Below are 24,241 nucleotides of genomic sequence, written 5' to 3'. Positions count from 1 at the left end.
TGCATCCGTTTATCAGAGATCTTGTACTTTTTATCCACCAAACAATGGCATAAATTGATACAAAATCCAAAATTTTTGCTAATCCGTTTCACACCCATCCGTGTGCTTTAACGGGGAAAAAATATTAACTTAAATGTTGTATAGGCCTTTATCTTCCAAAATGTGCGATTTTGTCTTTTGGAATTTTGTCTGACGTTACTAGCTAGTAGCCTAGTCAAGGATGCATCAGGCAATGTTGGCACTCTACTATTTGTTCCATGTGGAACAAAATGAAAACTTGAATTAGGAGGTTTAAAATATCCCTCTGGTGGTCAAATTGACCTTCAGCATTTTAAGAAATGACTTTGGTTGGTGGATATAAAGTGTATGTTTTTGATAGGCTGATTCAGAATTTGTTACAGGAAATAATCACCACCACAAGCTCAGGTAAGGACCTTAGTTCCTTTGTTTTGTCTTTGTTTTAGTATGGTCAGGGCGTGAGTTGGGGTGGACAGTCTGTTTTTCTTGGTTGGTTTTTGAGTTTGGCCTGGTATGGTTCTCAATCAGAGGCAGGTGTCGTTAGTTGTCTCTGATTGAGAATCATACTTAGGTAGCCTTTTTCCACCTGTGTTTCGGGGGTGTTTGTTTTCTGTCTTTGTGTGTCTGCAACAGACGAACTGTTTCGGTTGTTTTCTTTGTTGTTCAATTTACATTAAAAAGGATGAACACTTACCACGCTGCACTTTGGTCCTCACCTTCGTCCCAAGACAGCAGTTACAATGTGCCAGGTTATGTAATGGGAGCAGCTAACTTGTAGCGCTTTGTCACGTGCGACTACATCAATGATTTCAATTGGCTGATGCACATTTTGAGACTAAGAAAAAGTCGAAACGTAGTTTTTCAAATGTTCGCTAGTATGGCCCTGGAGTGAATATATCACCACCTTGACTTTATCACTAGCAACAGTTCTCTAAGTCACGTTTATCTGAGGGGATATGTGCCACAAAGACGGAATGTTTGGGTAACGGTGTGGTGTGTAATTAAATCATTAAGATGCATGTGTTCGCGCCATAAAATGTATATTGATGCATATTAAATTCAATGAAGTGTATCTTATTCAATATTGACTGGAGCTGTACCTGATTGTAAATTGATGGAAGGCATCCACAGAGAAACACAATCACAATGAGTCAGAGTGTTCTCATAATGTCATCAAAAGGATAATCAATGAATGTCTCTATTACCTAGGGCCAAACTCTTCAGAGGGAAGAAAGTACATGGAGATTATGACATCAAAGTCGAACAGGTAAGCCTCATTAGGCAAACTGCGTCGATTAACTTTTGGCACCTGTCTCAGAATTCTCTACCTAGAAACTGAATATGTGTCTATGACTCCTATTGTTGTAGTGTCTACGTTCAGTTCTTCAGATGTACCTGTCTGTTTTTCTGCCTTGCAGGCTGAGTTCAGTGAGATCAACATCATAGCTCATGCCAATGGGAGCTGTAATGTGGACATGCAGGTTCTGAGAAATGGTACCAAGGTGGCCAGGTGAGACACGCATGGACGCACACACACACACACACAAGCCAAACTGTAGCATCTGAACTCATTGACAATTCACCATTGCTCTGAAAGGCTATTTTTCCTGAGCAACACACTCAAGCCTTACATGCTGACCACACCGCTCCTGTGGCATGTGAGAGCATTGCAAAATAAATGTACACATACATGTTATTCAATCATTGCGACAAGTTGGTGCTATTTGTGACGCTCAACGCGCTGCAAGTCCTGCCTCTCAAAGATGAACTGATGTCCACACTCCAGTAGTAATGTACCATAAAGTTGGTTGCCAACCATAGTCCAAAGTAAAAAAAAATTTTTTAAAGAATCCTGAGGTTGGAGGAGAGATGACAAAATGGTAAACCAAATTCCTTTCTCATCTCTCCTCCTTCCTCAGGCTTCTTTTTTTACTTCTTTGGACTTTATATAGAGGTTGGCAAACAACTTTATGGTGCATTACACCAATGAGGAGATGGCACGTGGGTATATGCTCCTAAAAACCAATGAGGAGATGGGACAGGCAAATATAATCTATTTTAGCACACGCAGACGCTTGCTGAGGTGCGCGAGCAGTGTGGGTACAATGATTGAATAACATGTATGTTATTTTCAATGCTTGCACACACGACACAAGTGGTGTGGTCAGCATTAGTTGACCTTCACATATAAAGAGAACCATGGCAAATTTCCAGATTTGATATTCCAACGATATTAATTTGGGGACAGGTCGAAACGCATGTAACATTTATGGCAATTTATCTAGCTTGCTGTTGCTAGCTAATTTGTCCTGGGATATAAACGTTGAGTTGTTATTTTACCTGAAATGCACAAGGTCCTCTACTCCGACAGATAAAACGGTCAACTGAATTCCTTTCTCATCTGTGGATTGATTGTCTCATTACGCACACCTGGTTCCCATTCCCCCAGATTAGTATGTGTATGTGTCCTCTGTTCCCCGTTGTCCTTGTCGATTATTGTCCCATGCCGTTTGGTCTTGTGAGTACCTGTGCTCGGTTGTATTGGCTTTCCTGCTACATGTTATTGTGCACTTGTTATTACGGGTCTCATCCCGTGTATTATTTAGAGGTTTACAACTCGCTCTTTAGTTTGGGTTAAATCCCTGTTGTCACGTGTTCTCCCTCTCCGGCCTCTAGATTACCAGGCTGCTCGTTATGGCCAACACCTGTCACCATCGTTACGCGCACTTCGTTACGCGCACTTCGTCAGACTCATCTGGACTCCATCACTTCCTTGATTACCTGCCCTATATAAACTCAGCAAAAAAGAGACGTCCTCTCACTGTCAACTGCGTTTATTTTCAGCAAACTTAACATGTGTAAATATTTGTATGAACATAACAAGATTCAACAACTGAGGCATAAAGTTCCACAGACATGTGACTAACAGAAATTGAATAATGTGTCCCTGAACAAAGGGGGGGGGTCAAAATCAAAAGTAACAGTCAGTATCTGGTGTGGCCACCAGCTGCATTAAGTACTGCAGTGCATCTCCTCCTCATGGAATGCACCAGATTTGCCCGTTCTTGCCATGAGATGTTTCCCCACTCTTCCAACAAGGTGCCTGCAAGTTCCCGGACATTCCTGGGGGGAATGGCCCTAGCCCTCACCCTCCTATCCAACAGGTCCCAGATGTGCTCAATGGGATTGAGATCCGGGCACTTCGCTGACCATGGCAGAATACTGAGTTTCCTGTCATGCAGGAAATCACGCACAGAACGAGCAGTATGGCTGGTGGCATTGTCATGCTAGATGGTCATGTCAGGATGAGCCTGCAGGAAGGGTACCACATGAGGGAAGAAGATGTCTACCCTGTAAGAGCACAGCGTTGAGATTGCCTGCAAAGACAAGAAGCTCAGTCCGATGATGCTGTGACACAACGCCCCAGACCATGACAGACCCTCCACCTCCAAATCAATCCCACTCCAGAGTACAGCCCTCGGTGTAACGTGTGATGTTCGGATGTGCCAATCCTGTGCAGGTGTTGTTACACGTTGTCTGCCGCTGTGAGGACGATCAGCTGTCCGTCCTGTCTCCCTGTTGCGTTGTCTTAGGCATTTCACAGTACAGACATTGCAATTTATTGCCCTGGCCACATTTGCAGTCCTCACGCCACCTTGCAGCATGCCTAAGGCACGTTCATGCAGATGAGCAGGTACCCTGCATCTTTCTTTTGATGTTTTTCAGAGTCAGTAGAAAGGCCTCTGGTGTCCTAAGTTTTCATAACTTTGACCTTAATTGCCTACCGTCTGTAAGCTGTTAGAGTGTTCACGACCGTTCTACAGGTGCATGTTCATTAATTGTTTATGGTTTAATTGAACAAGCATGGGAAACGGTGCTTAAACCCTTTACAATGAAGATCTGTCCTTTTCAGGGTCCTGAAAAAGGGACGTTTCTTTTTTTTGCTGAGTTTGTCGCTCCCTTTGGTTCCTTCCCCAGGCATCATTGTTTCTGTTTCATGTCTGTGCATTCTTCGAGGTTCTTGTTTTGTATTATGTTCCATTTATTTGATTAACACTCACTCCCTGAACTTGCTTCCCGAATCTCAGCTCACATCGTTATACATATATATATATACACACACAAAAGTACGTGTTTGTTTTTCATGACGTACTTTATTTTGTGTGGAGAAATAAAATAAAAACTATTACATATTCCTGCGCCTGCGCCTATCTCCTTTCATTATACAGCGTGACAGTCCCCAAATTCATATAATTGTCTCAGAGTTTGTTTTGATATTTCAACCTGCGTGTGCTGATCGTGTCTGGTGTGGGGGTACAAAATCAACATGCGATCGCATTTCTCTCTAAAGCATCTGTATATTCATTTTTTTTTTACAGGTCATTCAAGCCTGACTTTGTCCTTATCCGCCAGCATGCCTTCAGTATGACCCAGAACGAGGACTTCCGTAACCTGATCATTGGTCTGCAGTATGGGGGCATCCCCAGTATCAACACCCTGGAGTCCATCTACAACCTGTGTGACAAGCCCTGGGCGGTAGGTAGACAGAGGACTGGCTGGGTTCCATGCATGATGCTTGTGTATTTGTGCCTACAGTACATAGTTTGCATAATTTGACTAATGGATGTCTGATGTTTGACTCCAGTTTGCACAGCTAATAAGCACCTACAGGAAGCTTGGTGCAGAGAAGTTCCCTCTGATCGAACAGACCTTCTATCCCAACTACAAGGATATGGTAAGAACCTAATCATCTCCTGCTCTGAAATGTAGCATTTAATGTGTGACTTCTTTTTTTTTTTGTCTGATGAAACCACGCATACGTAAAACAATAACGTCTACATGGTTTATTACCCAGGTTGCCATGCCAACGTTTCCTGTCGTTGTGAAAATTGGGCACGCTCACTCAGGAGTAGGAAAGGTAAGAATGTTTGTCATTCTTGTAATTTACAAAAACAATTGCTTCACAAAAAAAATATTATACTATCAGAAAAAATACACGGGTTTCTAACTGTATTCTGGTGTGTGTGTGTGTGTGTGTGTGTGTGTGTGTGTGTGTGTGTGTGTGTGTGTGTGTGTGTGTGTGTGTGTGTGTGTGTGTGTGTGTGTGTGTGTGTGTGTGTGTGTGTGTGTGTGTGTGTGTGTGTGTGTGTGTGTGTGTGTGTGTGTGTGTGTGTCCAGGTGAGGGTAGATAACCACAGTAAATTCCAGGACATTGCCAGTGTGGTGGCTCTCACCCAAACCTACACCACCACTGAGCCTCTCATCGACTCCAAGTACGACATCAGGATCCAGAAGATTGGCAATGACTACAAAGCTTACATGTACGTACTAATTATTCACCTGTTTTATGTGTATGATATATGCTTCTGAAAAGCTTCACATTTTCCACAGTGTACCTTAAGGATCGTCCGTTTCTCGAAATAATCCAGCAGTGTAATCAAATTAATCCAACACAATTTGAATTTGCCAGGGACTTTAATATGTATACATGTGTAATGTCTGCCTCATCCATTATAGGAGGACCTCAATCTCTGGCAACTGGAAGACCAACACAGGCTCAGCCATGCTGGAACAAGTGGCCATGACTGACAGGTATGAGTCCTGAACAACAGCAGTACAGCACCACGGATAATGCGTCCATTCTACTAGGACAATGCCCTGTCTCATTACAGAGTCACGTTTACGCGGTCTCTTACGCGGTGTTCTCTCTGAATGGTACACAATTGATAACAGCCATTTGAGTAATTGCATTGCTACATGCAATTTGTTTCTGTTAAATAGCAATAACACTTGTCTTTGGCATGAATCTATAGACTGTGACACTATGTGAGACCACTTTTTGGGAGTGTCTTATCCTTCTTCCCCCTGTGTTCAGGTACAAGCTGTGGGTTGACACCTGCTCAGTGATCTTCGGAGGGTTGGATATCTGTGCTGTCAAAGCCATTCATGGGAAGGATGGGAAAGATTACATAACGGAGGTATGAGCTTCATACAGTTGGAGTAAGCGTGAAAATATTTCAATGCACAGTGCATGACGTATTGCACAAATTTCGTATGCTGTATTGCCTCATTATGTAGTTGCTCTCTACACACCGACGCAATGTAATGAAAGATTCAACATCTTTGCTAATCGATGTATTGATGTATTCCACATCCTTGTCAGGTCATTTTGAGTCTATCTGGTTGCTATGGGAACAGCAGCCTTCACATGATATGGTTGTAACTATATGTTCATGCTCACACAGACACACAGTTGAGAGGAGCACAGGGTCAAGCTGCAGTGCCCCTGGATGGAGAGCATGTTTTGGGGTTAAGGGCCTTGCTCAAGGGCCCAACGGTAGGGGATTGTTTTTAGGATATGAACCCAGCAGTCCCTTTTTTTCCGACGCCTGTTCAAGATTCGAACAGGTGACCTTTTGGCTACAGGTCTAACTCCTTAGCTGTTGGGCTACCTATTTTCCCAGCCATTCCGTTTTTCCCTAATTTCAACTAAAAGTGTACACCCTTCATAACCTACTCCACTTCCACCTTCTCTTCCTCTGGTAATAATACCATCTTCTGTGTGTGTCAGGTGGTGGGGTCCTCCATGCCACTGGTAGGAGAGCATCAGGCAGAGGACAGGCAGCTCATCACTGACATGGTGGTAGCCAAGATGAACCAGGCAGTAGGACGGACACCCACTGGGTCCCCTAACAGACCCACCACCATGCAGCCATCACAGGTATGGTGCAGTAGGCTACATACACCACTGTATGGGGGGATGTGATCAGTCATAGTCTTACAGGAAGGCTTTGTAGGAAATCCGGTTTGAGAGCCTCCGCCTATATTAGAGTTTATTGTGTTACAGCCATATTAAATCAAGTCAAATGTTATTGGTCACATACACATATTTAGCAGATGTTATTGCAGGTGTAGCAAAATTCTTGTGTTCCTAGCTCCAACAGTGAAGTAGTATCTAACAATTCACAACAATACACGCAAATGTAAAAGAATGGAATTAAGAAATCTATAAATATTAGGACGAGCAATGTCAGAGTGGCATTGACTAAAATACAGTATATTCATATGATGTGGGTAAAACAGTATGTAAACATTATTAAAGTGACCAGTGATGTCTATGTACATAGGGCAGCAGGTTGTGTATTACTGTCTCTTAGTAACTATAGCTATATTTGTAGAAAATATATTCCTGTTTAAAAAGTGCATTCTTTAAAGCAGAATTGTATCTTAAGGACATAATGACTTCTGCAATTAAAGAATGTTACTTGTAGTGGACACTATTACTGTAGTGTCCCTGGGAGTATCACTGTGTTTTGTGTGTTTGCAGAGTGGTGGCCAGAAGGACCTCGTGGTTGATCCCAAGACTGGCACTGCACACCCTCCTCAAGGTTGTCTGCAGTACATTCTCGACTGTAATGGCGTTGCAGTGGGGCCAAAACCCGTTCAGGCCAACTGAGTAGCCCGCCAGGGAGGAAGTCTATCTAAAATCGAAATGATGATGACGTACATTAGCTGGACACAAGCGGGGAGGGTGTTGGGGGGGGGGGGAGACGGTAGACGGACTGAGATGTGGCTGGTATTAGTTTGGGCCAGAGTGTAGTGCTGGCCTGGACTGTGTTTTTCCTCTATGCAGTGTCAAGATGTACTGTTAACGTGATTCCCTGTTGATTTAGTGTGCTTGTAACGGTCGCCTCTGTTTATCTGTAGCCGTGGGTCTTTGGGGCTGTTGTCGACAGTGTAATAAGCAGATTGTGCCTACACTGAGTCCAGTGCTGCTGTGTGTGCCCAATGTTTGATTCAGTCATTATTCATTATTTGCCCTCCCTCTACCCCCCCCCCCCCATTTATTTCTCCATTTTGGTGTGTACTTTTAGATATTGTTCAAACTGTGGTTTGTTGTGCAGTTTGACGTTTGTGTATATGTCAATATGTACATGTTGGTGCGTATGACTGTAGTGGTAATTATTTTCATACATATACTAATATAATAGATATTTATTTTTGTTTTGCATGTATGATATTCAGGCAGGTAACAGTATGTTTTTTTCCTTCTCATTCTGGATGTTTCTTTAGTGACACCACTATTATTCTTTTGATCCAAACTATGGTCCTTGTGATTTATGCATTGTGAATGTGTCATAATAACAAATGCATATTGTATAAGTTAAACAAAATAGATGTATGCATAAACAACCAAATGTTAGAGCCAAGAAAGCTGATGAGTACCTGCATACATACAGCCAGATCACTGCTATGTAAACTTCCATTCCATGCGTTGTTTGAAAGGATATGATATATAGATTTGTCTTTGTCCATTATTAGCAGGTAGCTTACCAATCAAGATACTTCCATCAGTGAATGTTGCTATAACAACCAATGCTTAGAAAGACAGTTCTTTGACAGTTTTAGAACCTGTCTCTTATGCACAGAACACAGCCATAGCTGTTTTCATGTGTATGAGGACAAGCATATTAGATTAGACTTACACAAATACAATAGACTACTGTAAAAAAATATATTTAATAAAGTCCTGTTGTTTTTATGGTAACTTACTGGCAGACAGTTACCTGTAAGTTACTGTAAAAAAAAAGTACAGTATGTTACTGTAAATTCAAAATAAACTTTGGTTTAACAGTACATTAGTACGTTTTACAGTAATGCACTGTTAAACCAGTTTCTTTAGAATTTATGGTAACATACTGTACTTTCTTTTTTTACAGCAACTTACAGGTACCTGACTGCCAATAAATTACTGTAAAAACAACAGGATGTTATTTAGTGTACCATCTTTTAGCCTAATAATACATATTTGACTCATTTATTATCACGCAAGCACGTATATGGGATTGGTTTGTGGCAGCTGCAGTTGCGATCGTGAGAGGAGAGATTTTATGTGATAGATTTAGAGAGTAACTAACTATGATATATTCAAACGCTCTCATTCATTCCAATAATTAAGATACATTAACATAATGACTCTAGAGGTTTGTCTGTCAACTAATAAGATTCCAGTAACAACCGTTGCCTCTTTGTCCAACGATTAATGTGTCAATCTGTTTTTATTTATATATATATATATATTTCAGGAAGTAGTCAAATTAGTTCTGTCACTGTCAAGTCAAAATAACTAAACTGGGATCAGTTAAATGATCAACGTGTTACATAATATATCTGAAATTTTAGGTATGAGGTTTCTGATTCTACCATAAGCGCACCGTCCGTGCAGAATATCAACAACCATATTGGTGTTGCCATGACAACATTGATGGTGCTCTGTTTTGCAGTGATGATGTGCATGGAGTTATGCTTATGTTACTGCCATTTAAGGATTCTTTGACATATTTGCCTTATACTCCTGAGTTAATGGAGAGCAATATATATGTTTTTAACTTTACATTCTTTATATTTTTATTACCAGATATTATTCCATAATTTATTCATACAGCTACATTCACAAGTGGGATACAAACATTTTCCCATTAAAAACACCTGCATTAAGTAGCAGTTAATAATGTAGAATCCATGCATGTCTCCTATTTGGTCATACTGCACAACTAAGAATACAGCTATATCAACACCATTGTAAATGTGTGTCACATTCTAAAACACACTTTTGTTTGTTACTAACAGACTTGTACAAATGAACTATGTTAGCAAGCTCTATGTGCAATTTATGTTCCAACGTGTATGAAATGCCATTGTGTCTGTGCAGATAACCCAGAGAGTAACCCTGTAAAAAGCCTTACCTGTGGCTTTGTGTTGTGGTTTTGTGGGGCAAACTGCCATGACGTTCCTATAAAAGGGAGGATAGAGTGGAGGCACCAAGGTCCTTAATAGTTGCATGGTGAGGTATTTGTTGTGTAACTAATTGATCAAAGGCGCTATTGTCAGTGGAAACTCAAAATCAGCCATCCTGCCCAGGTGAAACTCCTTTGCTGGCTTAGTTTTTCATACCGGCTGGGTTGCAGCTATTTGGGACCAGGGTGGCCACCAACTGTTAAGTGTGTTCTCTTGGAACTAGTGTTGAATTGTTTGAGAGAATTCAGTACAGATAACAATACATTGTGGAAAAAAATTCCCTAACTGGATATTTTGCCCCTGTCACTGGCAATAAAGCTTCCTTTGCGGTATATGCTCAGTCTGTGTCGCCATATTTGTTATGGTTGTATAAAAAGACAATATTAACGAGCAAATCACCCTATATTGTGGCACTATGTACATACAGTAGCTAGAGAGACTCCTTAAAAATGTCAGTTTATAGAAATATATTTGGAGCAAGAAGACCGACAACAAACACAGGTGAAGGTCAGAAAACATCAATTTACTACTATTTTTAGACCCACTAACGATAGTTAAACTCTTTATCTATCATGTCATATTATTGAGGTGGAGAATCATTGAGCAAACTGATTGGTTGGTCAAAACCCCTCCATCTATACCCTCAAAGCATGTGTGCCCCACATTGCATTGCTTCTCATGCATGAGAGATAATGTATCTGCAGTATTGTAATATTGTATCCCCTCCTGCTTTGTGTGTCTTCATTTCGCAGCTTTTACTTCCTCCCTTGACCAGTGTCGATCTTAGACTGTGTCTACTGTTTTTGTCAGATGGTTTGAGGGACAAAATTTCACGTACAACTGTGAAGAGATACAGACTCAAATTCAAAGACTTTCAATATCCTCTCTCCACAGCAAAAGTGTGATAATATCATAAAGTGTTTCTTGTACTAAAATTAGGGGGCCGGGTGGAACCCCAAAGTCTCAGACCTGATCCAAAGTCAACTCCTAAAGCTTCTGCTAAGGACTCAAGCCAGAGGCCTACCCCAACCACACAGCAGCCCCAGTCAGCGAGTCAGGGAAAGCCCAGACCAGGAGGCCTGGGGGCTCAACAAACACCTCCAGCACAGCCTGCCAAGCCTGCACCCCCAAGACAGCGCAACTCAGCGCCTCAGCTCCAACCCGAGTTCAAGGCACCTCCACAGGCCTCAGCCTTGCCCCAGCCTGAGCCACTGGCCCAACCCCAAAATGAGCCAACGACTCAGGCACAACAGAAGGACCTGAGCCCTGAGCAGAGCCAGCCTCCAGTGGTAGAGCAGCCAACAGCAGAGGAAAAAGCACAGGCACATCCATCGCTGAAGTAAGAACACATTGGCAGCAACATAAAAAAAAACATAGTTCCCGACGTAACTAAAAGGTTTAGCCAAAAAGAAGAGTCTGTATCTAATAAATACAATGCTCTACAGTCCAAGTTGTGAGGTTAGTTGTTCTGACAAAACCTTTGGCGTTCTACAGATTGTAATCAACTATTTTATTTTGTTTTCCAGTAAATCTCAGTCCCTGACCAATGCCTTTGGTCTGAAGGAAACATCCTTCTTTCGTACAGCCAGTGAAGACGTGGCCAAAGCCGAGACCATGCGCAACTTGAGGAAGTCTTTTGTAAGTCTGTTCTCTGACTAGACGCAGTGTGGGTTGAATATCCCTGAAACAGAGGGAATGAAAAATGAGGTACCGAAACCAGTCTCTGTGTCATCAACTTCACAAAGTGTTACAGTTAACCTCCTTCCTGTTTATCTAGATACATACGTACTGTGCATGCTATATCATTACAGTACTACAATTGACGACTTCTTGAGATGCAAGTCGAGAGATGTAAAGTTTGTGTTGATCATGCAGTAGTGTGGGTATCACTGTTGGGCAGAAGAGGATCAAACCATCTGTAATGTGCATTTATGACTTTTGAATGTTGTAGCTTTATTGTAAATGTGTTTAATAGTTTGAATGTGTACAGTCTGTCATTAGCATAAGGAGATTACAACACTCATTTAAAGTCTCTCCTATTTTGACATATGCTCTCAAATCACTAATTGACTAAACTAACTGCATGTTTCTACAGAGACGGGAATCCATAGCCATAATTCACTAGTGCCCGGTTATCTGTGTCGACATAAACTGTTCAATCTGGAGTTCTATTTTAGTGGTATTGTGATAGGCATTTGGCTTTGTTTGTAGACATTATTGTTGACATGAGTATATATCCACTGATGGTTTCTGCAGTCCTACAACTCTTAATAAAGTTACCATGCATCAATAAGCAATGTGACTCTAGAGGGCCTACTCATTCTCTGCATTAGAAATGCAGATGTAACCCATGGAATTAACAGGTTACACTTGTAGTTATATTAACCCCTAAAAGAGGCAACATGCGTTTAGCTTCAAAGCAGTAATGATTGCAAAGCCGTTTGTAACCCCAGTAAATGGTTTAAGATCCCTAAAATAAGCATATATTTGAAAAATGTCGCATTTATAGTCAAATCTGATGTTTCAAAATATATGTTTCAACGTGTATTTTTTATCAATTGGATCCATGGCCACTTGTTATGAAAACTCTTCTGTTATTCGTTCAAAGTGTTGTGTTTCTGTGGTACTCGGAGGCTCAGAAATTGGCGATTGAGCTAATCTGACATACCTGTATGACCTAAAATGCCCACCGATATGGGCGATCAGGGTTGGGGAGTAACTGATTCCATGTAATCTGGTTACAAAAAAAACTGTAACTGTAATCCGTTTCATTACCAGCTAAAATATTGTAAGCAGATGACAGACACTAGATTATTTCTTGGATTACCTTTAAATCCAAGGATTATGGTGAGAAAAAAAATACACTACGACACCTTTCAATTTGATCAATGACATTCAATTCAGCATTGAAAAAGGGCACAAATTCAAGTTTGTTCCACCTGAGCGAGTCTGACCTCAAGTCAGAGACCACTGTGATGACACACCAAATGCATTTGATGGATCATTTTTGTCTTCTCCTAATGCCACTTAAGGGGAAAGTAATCCAAAAGTAACAGAAAGTAATAAGATTACATTACTGATTTTGACTAATCGTTACTCATTTCAATTTTGGACAGGTAACGGTATACTGAACAAAAATCTAAATGCAACATGCAACAATTTCAAAGATTTTACTGAGTTACAGTTCATATAAGGAAATAAGGAAAACAGTTCATTGAAATGAATTCCTTAGGCCCTAATTTATTGATTTTACATGACTGGGAGTACAGATGGTCATCTGTTTGTCACAGATACCTTAAAAACAAAGGTAGGGGCGTGGATCAGAAACCAGTCAGTATCTGGTGTGACCACCGTTTTGCCTTCTCCTTAGCGTAAAGTTGATCAGGCTGATGATTGTGGCCTGTGAAATGTTGTCCCAGTCCTCTGCAATGGTTGTGCGAAGTTGCTTGATGTTGGCAGGTACATGGTACATGTTGATCCAGAGCATCCCAAACACGCTCAATGAGTGACATGTCTGGTGTGTAAGCAGGTCATGGAAGAACTAGGACATTTTCAGTCTCCATGAATTGTGTACAGAGCCTTGAGACATGGGGCAGTGCACTATCATGCTGAAACATTAGGTGATGGCGGTGGATGAATGGCACGACAATGGGCCTTAGGATCTCGTCATGGTATCTCTGTGCATTCAAATTGCCATTGATAAAACGCAATTGTGTTCATTGTCCGTGGCTTATGCCTGCCCATACCATAACCCCACCGCCACCATTGGGTACTTGTTCACAATGTTGACAACAGCAAACCGCTCACCCACGCGGCTCCATACACGTGGTCTGTGGTTGAGACGCTGGTTGGACATACTACCAAATTCTCTAAAATGACGTTGGAGGCAGCTTATGGTAGAGAAATTAACATTGAATTCTCTGGCAACAGCTCTGGTGGACATTCCTGCAGTCATCATGCCAATTGCACGCTCTATCAGAATTTCAGACATCTGTGGCATGTGTGACAAACCTGCACATTTTAGAGTGGCCTTTTATTGTCCCCAGCACAAGGTGCACCACTAGGTGCATCGTCTTGATATGCCACACCTGTCCGGTGGATGGATTACCTTGGCAAAGGAGAAATGCTCACTAACATGGGATGTAAACAAATTTGTGCACAAAATTTCTGAGAAATACGCATTTCTTTGCATATTGAAAATGTTGGCTATCTTTTAGGACAAACACTTTACATCTTGCATTTATATATTTTTTTCTCAGGGTAATTGCTTGACAAAGTTAAAACATTTCAGAAGGATAAAATATTTGTTTTGAAATGATGATTATTATTATTTTTTACCCCTTTATGTCAAAAATGGACCCCTGTTGGCCTATGGATTTCTGTGTACTGCTGCTCTGAATTACAGTGCTTCACACCTTACGAGAATCAAACACTCTCAGAAAGGAGTCTACAGTAGCCTACATCATTGTTCTCTTCCAGCCTACCTATCAAATCAGATAATCACTCTTTGAGCAACAGGTTTGTCTCCAGTCTTCCGTGAAGTAATGATTCTAAAGTCCATCCGGCAAATTGATGGGGGAAGGGAAGTATGCAGGCTGTAACTGGGCGAATGAAACTTCTATCATTCAGATACTGGCCATATGACCCACATGCAACCTGCAGTGCCCTGGCCTATTATTCAGTTTCAACGGGATCAAGAAAAAGGAAGAAAGATGGTGGAATATGTGAATGAAGCTCTACAAGTGCGTGGTGAAGCGTTATAAGGCTATTTTTATTGCGTAGAAGACCAGGACAGGTAAGCTAGGCTATATCAGCCTTGAATTTTTCTGATACGTGAGAATGTAGACTGCCTGGCTCAGGCTAAAGGTGAACAAGTGAAACTGATGTCTGACAATGCTTTGCATAAACTGATACTGGTCTTAGATCGATCAAAGGCTTTAATTTATTTCATTTGACAATTTATCTAGACCTATTTGCATTGGCATAAAAAAAACATTGTTGAATTATAATAAAGATTTCCGTTGTGAGTTTAAATGTTAACTTTGTCTGTAATTCAAACTGGAAAAAGGCTACTGTAAACTTTTGACAGTTTGACAAAGATGTCATTTATTTCAATTTATGTTACTATTTTTATATTATTGTATAATCGAGACCTCTATATGATCACCAAAATTCATGTGTTTCCTAGTTTACCAACTTCTAACACACTAACTATTAAAATCATTCCACTTTGGTAACAAGACTATTCCACAGGACTTTGTCAGTCTTCTGTTTAGGTATGTGTAGGTCATTTCAACTCAAAGTGTTTTGTCACATACACATGGTTTGCAGATGTTAGTGCGAGTGTAGCGAAATGCTTGTGCTTCTAGTTCCGACAATGCAGTAATAACCAACAAGTAATCTAGCTAACAATTCCAAAACTACTACTATATACACACAAATGTAAAGGGATAAATAATATGTACAGAAAGATATATGAATGAGTGATGGTACAGAGCGGCATAGGCAAGATGCAGTAGATGGTATCGAGTACAGTATATACATATGAGATGAGTATGTAAACAAAGTGGCATAGTTTAAAGTGGCTAGTGATACATGTATTACATAAAGATGCAGTAGATGATATAGAGTACAGTATATACGTATACATATGAGATAAATAATGTAGGGTATGTAAACATTATATTAGGTAGCATTGTTTAAAGTGGCTAGTGATCTATTTGATCAATTCCCATCAATTCCCATTATTAAAGTGGCTGGAGTTGAGTCAGTGTGTTGGCAGCAGCCACTCAATGTTAGTGGTGGCTGTTTAACAGTCTGATGGCCTTGAGATAGAAGCTGTTTTTCAGTCTCTCGGTCTCAGCTTTTATGCACCTGTACTGACCTCGCCTTCTGGATGATAGCGGGGTGAACAGGCAGTGGCTCGGGTGGTTGTTGTCCTTGATGATCTTTATGGCCTTCCTGTGACATCGGGTGGTGTAGGTGTCCTGGAGGGCAGGTAGTTTGCCCCTGGTGATGCGTTGTGCAGACCTCACTACCCTCTGGAGAGCCTTACGGTTGTGGGCGGAGCAGTTGCCGTACCAGGCGGTGATACAGCCCGACAGGATGCTCTCGATTGTGCATCTGTAGAAGTTTGTGAGAGCTTTTGGTGACAAGCCGAATTTCTTCAGCCTCCTGAGGTTGAAGAGGCGCTCTGCTGCGCCTTCTTCACGATGCTGTCTGTGTGGGTGAACCAATTCAGTTTGTCTGTGATGTGTACGCCGAGGAACTTGAAACTTACTACCCTCTCCACTACTGTTGGGGGGTGTTCCCTCTGCTGTTTCCTGAAGTCCACAATCATCTCCTTAGTTTTGTTGACATTGAGTGTGAGGTTATTTTCCTGACACCACACTCCGAGGGCCCTCGCCTCCTCCCTGTAGGCCGTCTCGTCGTTGTTGGTAATCAAGCCTACCACTGTTGTGTCGTCCGCAAATTTGATGATTGAGTTTCCCATTTATCATCATCATATCATTTATCACACACGCACGCACGCACGCACGCACGCACGCACACACACACACACACACACACACACACACACACACACACACACACACACACACACACACACACACACACACGTTTGTTATACTATCCTTGTGGGGACCAAACAATTGATTCCCGTTTAAAATTATATTTTCCCTAACCCTTACTCCTAAACCTAACCCCTAACCCTAATTCTGACCCTAACCTTAATTGTTACCCTAAACCTAACCCCTAAGCCTAAAATATAATTTGTCCTTGTGGCGAAATGTCCCCACTGTTGGTCCCCACAAGGACAGTAAAACCAAAAACACACACATTTTATATTGCACACAGCACAGGTTTGAGCATGTGCAAGACCTATTTGAGCCTGTTAGAGGTTGTAATTAGGTCTTGTACTGGGAATGGATGTCCTTTTAGAAAACAAACCTACTAGAATGAGCATTTGATGCATCACACTGAAAGCCTGGCCCTCTTCCCACAACCGTATTATCCAATGATGTGCCTCTTGATTTATGGCCAATGCCACCCATTAAAGTTCTCTCGTGACTTTTGAAAGACAATAGCTACATATAACAGAAAGGGAATTTATCATCCTACAATCAGAGATGTTTTATTGAATCATATCTCGATTTCTGCAAGAGAGAGAGATAGAGAGAGTAGTTCTACCTGTCTTTCTTTAAGTTGAAGTGAGCATGGCTATATTGACCCGTCTCTACTAATGCATCTAAAGATCTGTCTGCGTGTTCTATAAAAGAGGAGACATTTTACTAGCATCTAAGATGTTCTTACTGTCCCGCTGAAATCATACAGAAGTGTGAGTTCACTGGCAGTGGGGCTGAGAGTTCCTACCAGGGGGGCGGACGAATAAGTTGTCACTATCTGTTAAGCACTACTGCAAGCCCAATGAAACCATTCTTAAATTGCATTCCTGTGTTCACCCGAATCTAATGTACAGTCCATAACCAGATCCATATCAGAGTGAATGTAGAATTAGTCCAGTTCTGTTTCTTAGTCTTAACAGGCTACAGTTAGAGGACAGTTACAACGGCGGAGGTAATTAATGGTTTTCCTTTTCTGTTATCTCCTGGATAGCTCTATGTACAGTGAATGGAGACGGTTATACTGTCGGATGACCTTTTTCTTTTAACACTGCTGTCTAGTGTCTTCTTATCCAGAGATGGGGGACACGGAGAGCAGCGTGGTCCTTGCTGAGTTTTGGGCTGGGCACGTTGGATTTGGCACAGATGGACAGCAAGATGAATAGTTTTGACATGGAGACACTGTCGACGCTGGACTACCCTTATCTCCCTTCTCTAGAGTACAGCCACAACAGTCCCCACCACCACAGCCACAACAGTCCCCACCACCACAGCCACAACAGTCCCCACCACCACAGCCACAACAGTCCCCACCACCACCACCACCACAACAGTCCCCATCACCACAGCCACAACAGTCCCCACCACCACCACCACAACAGTCCCCACCACCACAGCCACAACAGTCCCCACCACCACAGCCACAACAGTCCCCACCACCACCACCACAGCCCAGACAGAAGCCACTCATGTAACCACAGCCCAGACAGAATCCACTCACTTAACCACAGCCCAGACAGAATCCACTCATTTAACCACAGCCCAGACAGAATCCACTCATTTAACCACAGCCCAGACAGAAGCCATTCATTTAACCACAACCCAGACAGAAGCCACTCATTTAACCACAGCCCATACAGAAGCCACTCATTTAACCACAGCCCAGACAGAATCCACTCATTTAACCACAGCCCAGACAGAAGCCACTCACTTAACCACAGCCAAGACAGAATCCACTCATTTAACCACAGCCCATACAGAAGCCACTCATTTAACCACAGCCCAGACAGAAGCCAATCATTTAACCACAGCCCATACAGAAGCCACTCATTTAACCACAGCCCAGACAGAAGCCAATCATTTAACCACAGCCCAGACAGAAGCCTCTCATGTAACCACAGCCCAGACAGAAACCACTCAATCAACCACAGCCCAGACAGAAGCCACTCATACAACTACACATACAGCGTGTATCAACGTAAGTCTACTGTAAGGGATTGTCAATAAATCTGTCATTTCCTACAACTAAAAGTGTAATAACTTAATTATCTATTCACATCAATTTAATCTTGTGTTAAAGCAATTGCCACACATTTTGAATGCCACTCTTTCATTTTGCCTTCGATGTTATGTACAGTGGGGCAAAAAGTAATACTTATTTTCCACCATCATTTGCAAATAAATTAATTAAAAATCCTACAATGTGATTTTCTGGATTTTTTTCCCTCATTTTGTCTGTCATAGTGTACCTATGATGAAAATTACAGGCCTCTCTCATCTTTTTAAGTGGGAGAACTTGCACAATTGGTGGCTGACTAAATACTTTTTTGCCCCACTGTATATTGTTTAGGTTCTTTAAACAATAAGCCCTTATCTCCTTCTCAGTCTAGCGACTGTAGCATTGTCAGCCTGTCCATACCCCGGCCTCACTCCAATCCCCCTACTTACACAGACGCCAGCTCTCCGCTCAATATTGACTGTAGAGTGTGTGGGGACACGGCCTCAGGCTTCCACTATGGTGTCCATGCCTGTGAGGGCTGCAAGGTAGGACTGAGACCTACCTCCTCTGGTTCTGTTGGCTTGTGAATGCTTGGAGGTATAGAAATGTCTTGCTCTGTGACCTCCATGGGGCCATATTAGTAAGGATTTACCCTGAAACTTAAACACGCACCCTGGCCCTTGGATTAGTGTAAAGCTCATGGTTTTTGTTGACATTTCTTTCTATTTCTTCCTGTAAAAATAATTACAGCCAACTGCTGCTGTAGGATTCTACAATCAACATGTTCTCTGCCCTTCTCTCTCAGGGGTTCTTTCGCAGAACCGTGCGGTTAAAACTGGTGTATGACCTCTGTGAGCTGCACTGTCGGATTCACAAAAAGAGCCGGAATAAGTGCCAGTACTGTCGCTTTCAGAAATGTCTGCTTGTGGGCATGTCACACGATGGTAAGCATTGTTATGTAAAAAAATCATCATCATCTACAAAGGTTTGTAAGGGTCATGATTTGTCATAGATGATAACGCCAAAGCTGAGTGTCATGTAATGTTTTTTGGCTGCTCCAATTCATTTTGCCTAAAGCTCAGACATTTTCTTTTGCTTGTCTTGCACTTAATTTGGAAGAGATAGATAGCAACCACGAGCACATTCCTGTCCGTCTGCCTTAGCTGGTCACATGATGTGTTTGAACATTGCATTTGATGTGCTTTTAAATATAGCCTACTTATGTTGGGCAAAATCAGATAAAAATGCAATTTCATCCTGTTTGTATGTCAGTGGTATGCAGCCCGTCCACAATCTCAGCGACAGCTTGCTATTGGTCATTTATATGTTAGTTTGTATAACAGTGACCTTTGCACTCTTTTATTACCTGTGATGGGACAACTGCTGGCAGACACAGCAAAGCTCTCAGGAGATGTTGTCATGTCGTTCTGATGTTTCTTGTTCTTAACATGATTTTTAATTTGTGTATTTGCTAGACATTCTACTGCACTGTTAGAGCTGTCAACGCAAGCGTTTCACTGCACCTGCTATAACACCTGCAAATCTGTGTAAACTTCGATTCAATATACCATCAGTTGACATTGCTCGGTTACACAATATGTGCACGCAACTTTGTCTCAGCTCATCCATATAATGTCGAGGAATCATCACATTTTTGTTCAGTTGAATATTTTCAGTGTAATCGTTGATGAATTAAGACAGATAATGTGGCCACGACATAAAATGCTTCGACGGATGGGCTGGGCTCCAAATGGAGACCATGAGAACTATTGTAAAAGTTCATAAGCCCTTCTGCAGCCATATTTATTATACAATCACAATCTGAGTAACGCCCACTCACAAAGGGTTGACAGGGTTAGTTGTCCTATTTGATAACACTTATTTCATGTCAAGGGTGTTACACATATTCAATATGAACTGTTTCAACAGCAGTTGTCTGTCTGAAAAGGGCCTTTAGACTTTGGAAAGTTTTCTACACAGTGGGATGAAGTATAGTCCTTCTTTAGCCAACCTATTTGTCATTGTCTTGTTTGAGAAAGCATTGTTTAATACAGAAAGTGTCTGACTGGCGCGCAGGCTAGAATGTAATGCACTAACTGTAAACCTCCCTGATGCCCCCATGCAGCCATCCGCTTCGGCCGGATGCCCCAGGTGGAGAGAGAGAAGCTGCAGGCTAAGTTTCTGGATGTGGACCCCAGGAACCCAGAGTCAGCGGACCTGAGAGCCCTGTCCAGACAGCTGTGCTTGTCCTACCACAGACACTTTCCCCTGACCAAGAGCAAGGCCAAGGCCATCCTCTCTGGAAAGACCCACGGAAACTCAGTAAGGGCCCAGTTGATACTTGAGATACTGTACATGCACACACAGTGTTACGGGAATGATGCATTGATGTCCATGGGAAATTTGTGAGATCAATCAGAACAGACCCATTGAAAGCCACTTCACCGAACACTCTCGCTCTCTCTCACACATACACTCACACACACACACCAGACATTTGGTTCTATTTATTTGAATATCACAGTTTTTGGTAGATCCACTCTGTGCTGATTTACTGGTAGCAAAATATCTAAGTTCTATAGGAAGCAGTAATATTGGGTTATGTTAGTTTGTCTAAGAGGAAATGACTAATAGACCGTTATTTATATTTTAGAGAAACAGATTGAATTTTGGTTCTCAAGGAAACAAGCACAAAAGTCAGGATTTTAATTGACCTTTTATTTCCTAGGTAGATTAACCCCTTGTGCACCAAGCAAGGTGCCTAATACGAGAATCACTACTAAGTCCCAAGAGAATGAATGACAATGGATGGAAATGCTTCTTTACATAGTTAATTACCTATGGGATGCATCTCTTTTCTTCCAGCCGTTTGTCATCCATGACATGAAGTCTCTGACGGCGGGTCAGTACTTTATAAACTGTAGACAGCTCCCAGTACTGGAGCGCCAGAGGTCCGTCCTGCCCCCTGAGGAGCCTGCTGGGGAGCTGGAGCTCTCCGTCTTCCGCCGCATCCAGTTCCGCTCCGCCGAGGCCGTACAAGAGGTCACAGAGTTCGCCAAGAGCATCCCTGGGTTCACAGAGCTGGACATGAACGACAAGGTGATCCTGCTGAAGTACGGGGTCATCGAGGTCATGACGACCATGCTGGCGCCGCTCATGAACAAGGACGGCACACTGTTTGCCTATGGACAGATCTTCATGACCCGAGAGTTCCTCAAGAGCCTGAGGAAGCCCTTCTGTGAGATGATGGAGCCCAAGTTTGAGTTTGCGGTAAAGTTCAACGTGCTGGAGCTGGACGATAGTGATATGGCGCTCTTCTTCGCCGTCATCATCCTCAGTGGAGGTGATTGTTTTTCAGTTTTCATGTGTGCATTTATATGCAGGACCTGCAAGATTGCCTTTTTTATTGTTCAGAGACGACTTGATTGGGCTTGAGACCAGATATAAAGTAATGGGGTCCTCTTGTGCTGTATCCTTTCAATTGGACTTTGCTCATCGGGTAGATCATTATAACTTCAGATCATTTGCTGTATACTGTTTGTCCAACCTTCCTCTATTTCCCTCTCCCACTCTCTGGTGACTAACCTTGACCACGTTGTACTCTACTGTAGACCGTCCAGGCCTGGTGAACGTGAAGCCCATTGAGGACCTCCAGGAGACAGTGCTGCAGGCCCTGGAGCTGCAGTTGAAGACCATCCACCCAGACTGCCCCCAGCTGTTCGCCAAGCTACTGCAGAAGATGACCGACCTGCGGCAGCTGGTGGCCAACCACGTCCGCCTCATCCACCTGCTCAAGAAGCAGGAGCTGGAGGTGTGTCTGCATCCCCTACTGCGGGAGATCATGAGAGACCTGTACTAAAGTGGAGGGGGACTCAGTTTAACAGCTATGAGGAAAAGAAGACTGCTCACTGTGATATATACAGTAGTACAGTATTATCCCAATTGTGATTACTGTAACAATGTGTAGACCCTTATAGATCTTTAACTAGCCTGGTCCTAGACCTGTTTGTGCTTCGTCAACTCCTCTGTGGCGTGTACGTCGTAAACAACAATAGTCACTGAGACCAGGCTATTATTCATCAGGTTCTCAAGGAAACCGAATGTCTGACTTCAGAAGAGAACTCCGTGACAAAGACACGTTCTGCCGCTCCGCTGAACCCTCTGTTTGATATTCAGTAAGGGGAAAGATTGGTTTCTTGGAAGGGTCTTTGAACTGTACTACATTGTGAATGATTCATTACAGAGCTTCTCACCGTCTCGTTGTTGTTGCAGCTATTCGGTCTTTTGCTGTGCTTTTTAATTAAAGGGCTGAAAGGAGAAGTACTTTCAATTGCAGGGCATTCATTGGACAAATAGAATAAAGCCTGACTAAGGGTGTAATATAATGTGAAAACAATATGTTATCCTAATACATTTGTGTTAATGATACACATTTGTAATAATAACAATAATAACTTTATTTGTGTAGCTCTATATCATAAAATAATCCAATCAAAGTACTAAAAAAGTAAACAGACAGAAGGAAGTAGAATGAAAAAAAATATAGCTCATTCAAATAATTTGTTATGTACAGCATATCGAGTCTCCTTGTCTTTGAATCATTCCATAGGGTTCGATGAATGTGAAAACATCTCTTGAGTTTCCATTTCCTCAACACGACCCTCTCTAAACATGTCAGTGTATAATGCATCCATCTTCTTTGGCCTAACATAGTATATGACATGTACTACCACGGACATTATATCCCGTGTTGTTTATAATGACCTGTATAAGCAATACGAAAATCCTCTCCAGTAAGTACATACAAGTATTGCTCAAGGTTGCCATCTGCTGGTGAATATATTGCACATTCTGTTGCTTTATGATGTTATGCAATGTCATGATATTCCCCTGTTGCTGACACACGGTGAAATGTTCCAGCGCTTATGTTAGGGTGACTAGAAGGGCTTTATGATTATTGCTATACATGGTGTATTTGATCTACAATGAGTTATGGCATAGTTAAAATACTTCAGTTTAGTCAAAACATCATTGGGGAAATGGTACAATAGAGGGGTCCTTTGTAGCTCAGTAGAATGTATTTACACATAATAATATATAATATAATAATATATGCCATTTAGCAGACGCTTTTATCCAAAGCGACTTACAGTCATGTGTGCATACATTCCACGTATGGGTAGTCCCGGGGATCGAACCCACTACCCTGGCGTTACAAGCGCCATGCTCTACCAACTGAGCTACATGACTGTAAGTCGCTTTGGATAAAAGCGTCTGCTAAATGGCATATATATATATATATATATATATATATATATATATATATATATATGTTCCTTTATGGTCGAGCATGGCGTTTGTAATGCTAGGGTCGTGGGTTTGTTTCCAGGGAACACCCATAATGAATAGGTATGTAAGTTGCTTTGGAAAAAAACATCTGCTCAGTGACATATATTATAATGATTCAGTGAACGAACAATGTGCATTACAGGAAGTAGACATGCAGTACACACTTATCTACTATAAATGTCTATCTTTTGAATATTTATTTAAATGTAGATGCCCCCCCCAAAAAAAGGATTTTGTATATCCAACCAATGTCTGTTTCTGTGTTCAGGCACTGGGAACATGCATTTTGATTGACAGCTTTTGTTTTGAGTGAATCCAGTCTTTATATGGTTCATCCTTGAGCTGTATTTGGTTATACACCCTACTGGGCTTGACATGAGTTACTGTCACCATGCCCACGGCTGTATTCTGTCTCGGTGGACACCTGTGCTCTACAGATTAGATGCCGTGTCTC

The 24,241-nt window shown here is 42.0% G+C and overlaps 2 protein-coding genes across 3 annotated transcripts in view; both read left to right on the top strand.

Annotated features, from left to right (window-relative positions):
• The window catches only part of LOC124031698 (synapsin-2-like), a 37,772-nt gene extending 25,659 nt beyond the window's left edge, over nucleotides 1–12,113 (top strand). For both annotated transcript variants that reach the window (XM_046343278.1, XM_046343279.1), the window contains exons 2-13: nucleotides 1,228–1,285; nucleotides 1,437–1,528; nucleotides 4,398–4,554; nucleotides 4,664–4,753; nucleotides 4,874–4,936; nucleotides 5,197–5,339; nucleotides 5,536–5,610; nucleotides 5,894–5,996; nucleotides 6,590–6,739; nucleotides 7,346–7,406; nucleotides 10,756–11,155; nucleotides 11,343–12,113. In XM_046343278.1, the coding sequence (XP_046199234.1) occupies nucleotides 1,228–1,285; nucleotides 1,437–1,528; nucleotides 4,398–4,554; nucleotides 4,664–4,753; nucleotides 4,874–4,936; nucleotides 5,197–5,339; nucleotides 5,536–5,610; nucleotides 5,894–5,996; nucleotides 6,590–6,739; nucleotides 7,346–7,406; nucleotides 10,756–11,155; nucleotides 11,343–11,475 (1,525 nt within the window). In that variant the 3' untranslated portion in view covers nucleotides 11,476–12,113. The remainder of the gene's footprint in view (nucleotides 1–1,227; nucleotides 1,286–1,436; nucleotides 1,529–4,397; nucleotides 4,555–4,663; nucleotides 4,754–4,873; nucleotides 4,937–5,196; nucleotides 5,340–5,535; nucleotides 5,611–5,893; nucleotides 5,997–6,589; nucleotides 6,740–7,345; nucleotides 7,407–10,755; nucleotides 11,156–11,342) is intronic.
• A 5,388-nt stretch (nucleotides 12,114–17,501) lies between these two features.
• LOC124031699 (peroxisome proliferator-activated receptor gamma-like) lies at nucleotides 17,502–22,437 on the top strand. Its single transcript, XM_046343281.1, has 6 exons — nucleotides 17,502–18,417; nucleotides 18,892–18,983; nucleotides 19,244–19,382; nucleotides 20,564–20,760; nucleotides 21,304–21,781; nucleotides 22,050–22,437. Exons 1-6 carry the CDS (start codon nucleotides 17,586–17,588, stop codon nucleotides 22,295–22,297), a joined length of 1,986 nt encoding a protein of 661 aa, XP_046199237.1. The 5' UTR covers nucleotides 17,502–17,585; the 3' UTR covers nucleotides 22,298–22,437.
• The last annotated feature ends 1,804 nt before the right edge of the window (nucleotides 22,438–24,241 follow it).

This window comes from Oncorhynchus gorbuscha, linkage group LG03, assembly GCF_021184085.1.
Source record: "Oncorhynchus gorbuscha isolate QuinsamMale2020 ecotype Even-year linkage group LG03, OgorEven_v1.0, whole genome shotgun sequence".
Lineage (NCBI taxonomy): Eukaryota > Metazoa > Chordata > Actinopteri > Salmoniformes > Salmonidae > Oncorhynchus > Oncorhynchus gorbuscha.
This window is presented reverse-complemented; position numbering and strand designations above follow the sequence as displayed.

What these genes read in the sequence shown, in the direction of transcription:
- LOC124031699 (XM_046343281.1), top strand. Translation starts at nt 17,586, where the DNA reads ATGGACAGCAAGATGAATAGTTTTGACATGGAGACACTGTCGACGCTG. An exon ending in ATGCCTGTGAGGGCTGCAAG is followed by an intron (nt 18,984 to 19,243) that starts GTAGGACTGAGA and finishes CTTCTCTCTCAG; the next exon opens with GGGTTCTTTCGCAGAACCGT. An exon ending in GAAAGACCCACGGAAACTCA is followed by an intron (nt 20,761 to 21,303) that starts GTAAGGGCCCAG and finishes CTTTTCTTCCAG; the next exon opens with CCGTTTGTCATCCATGACAT.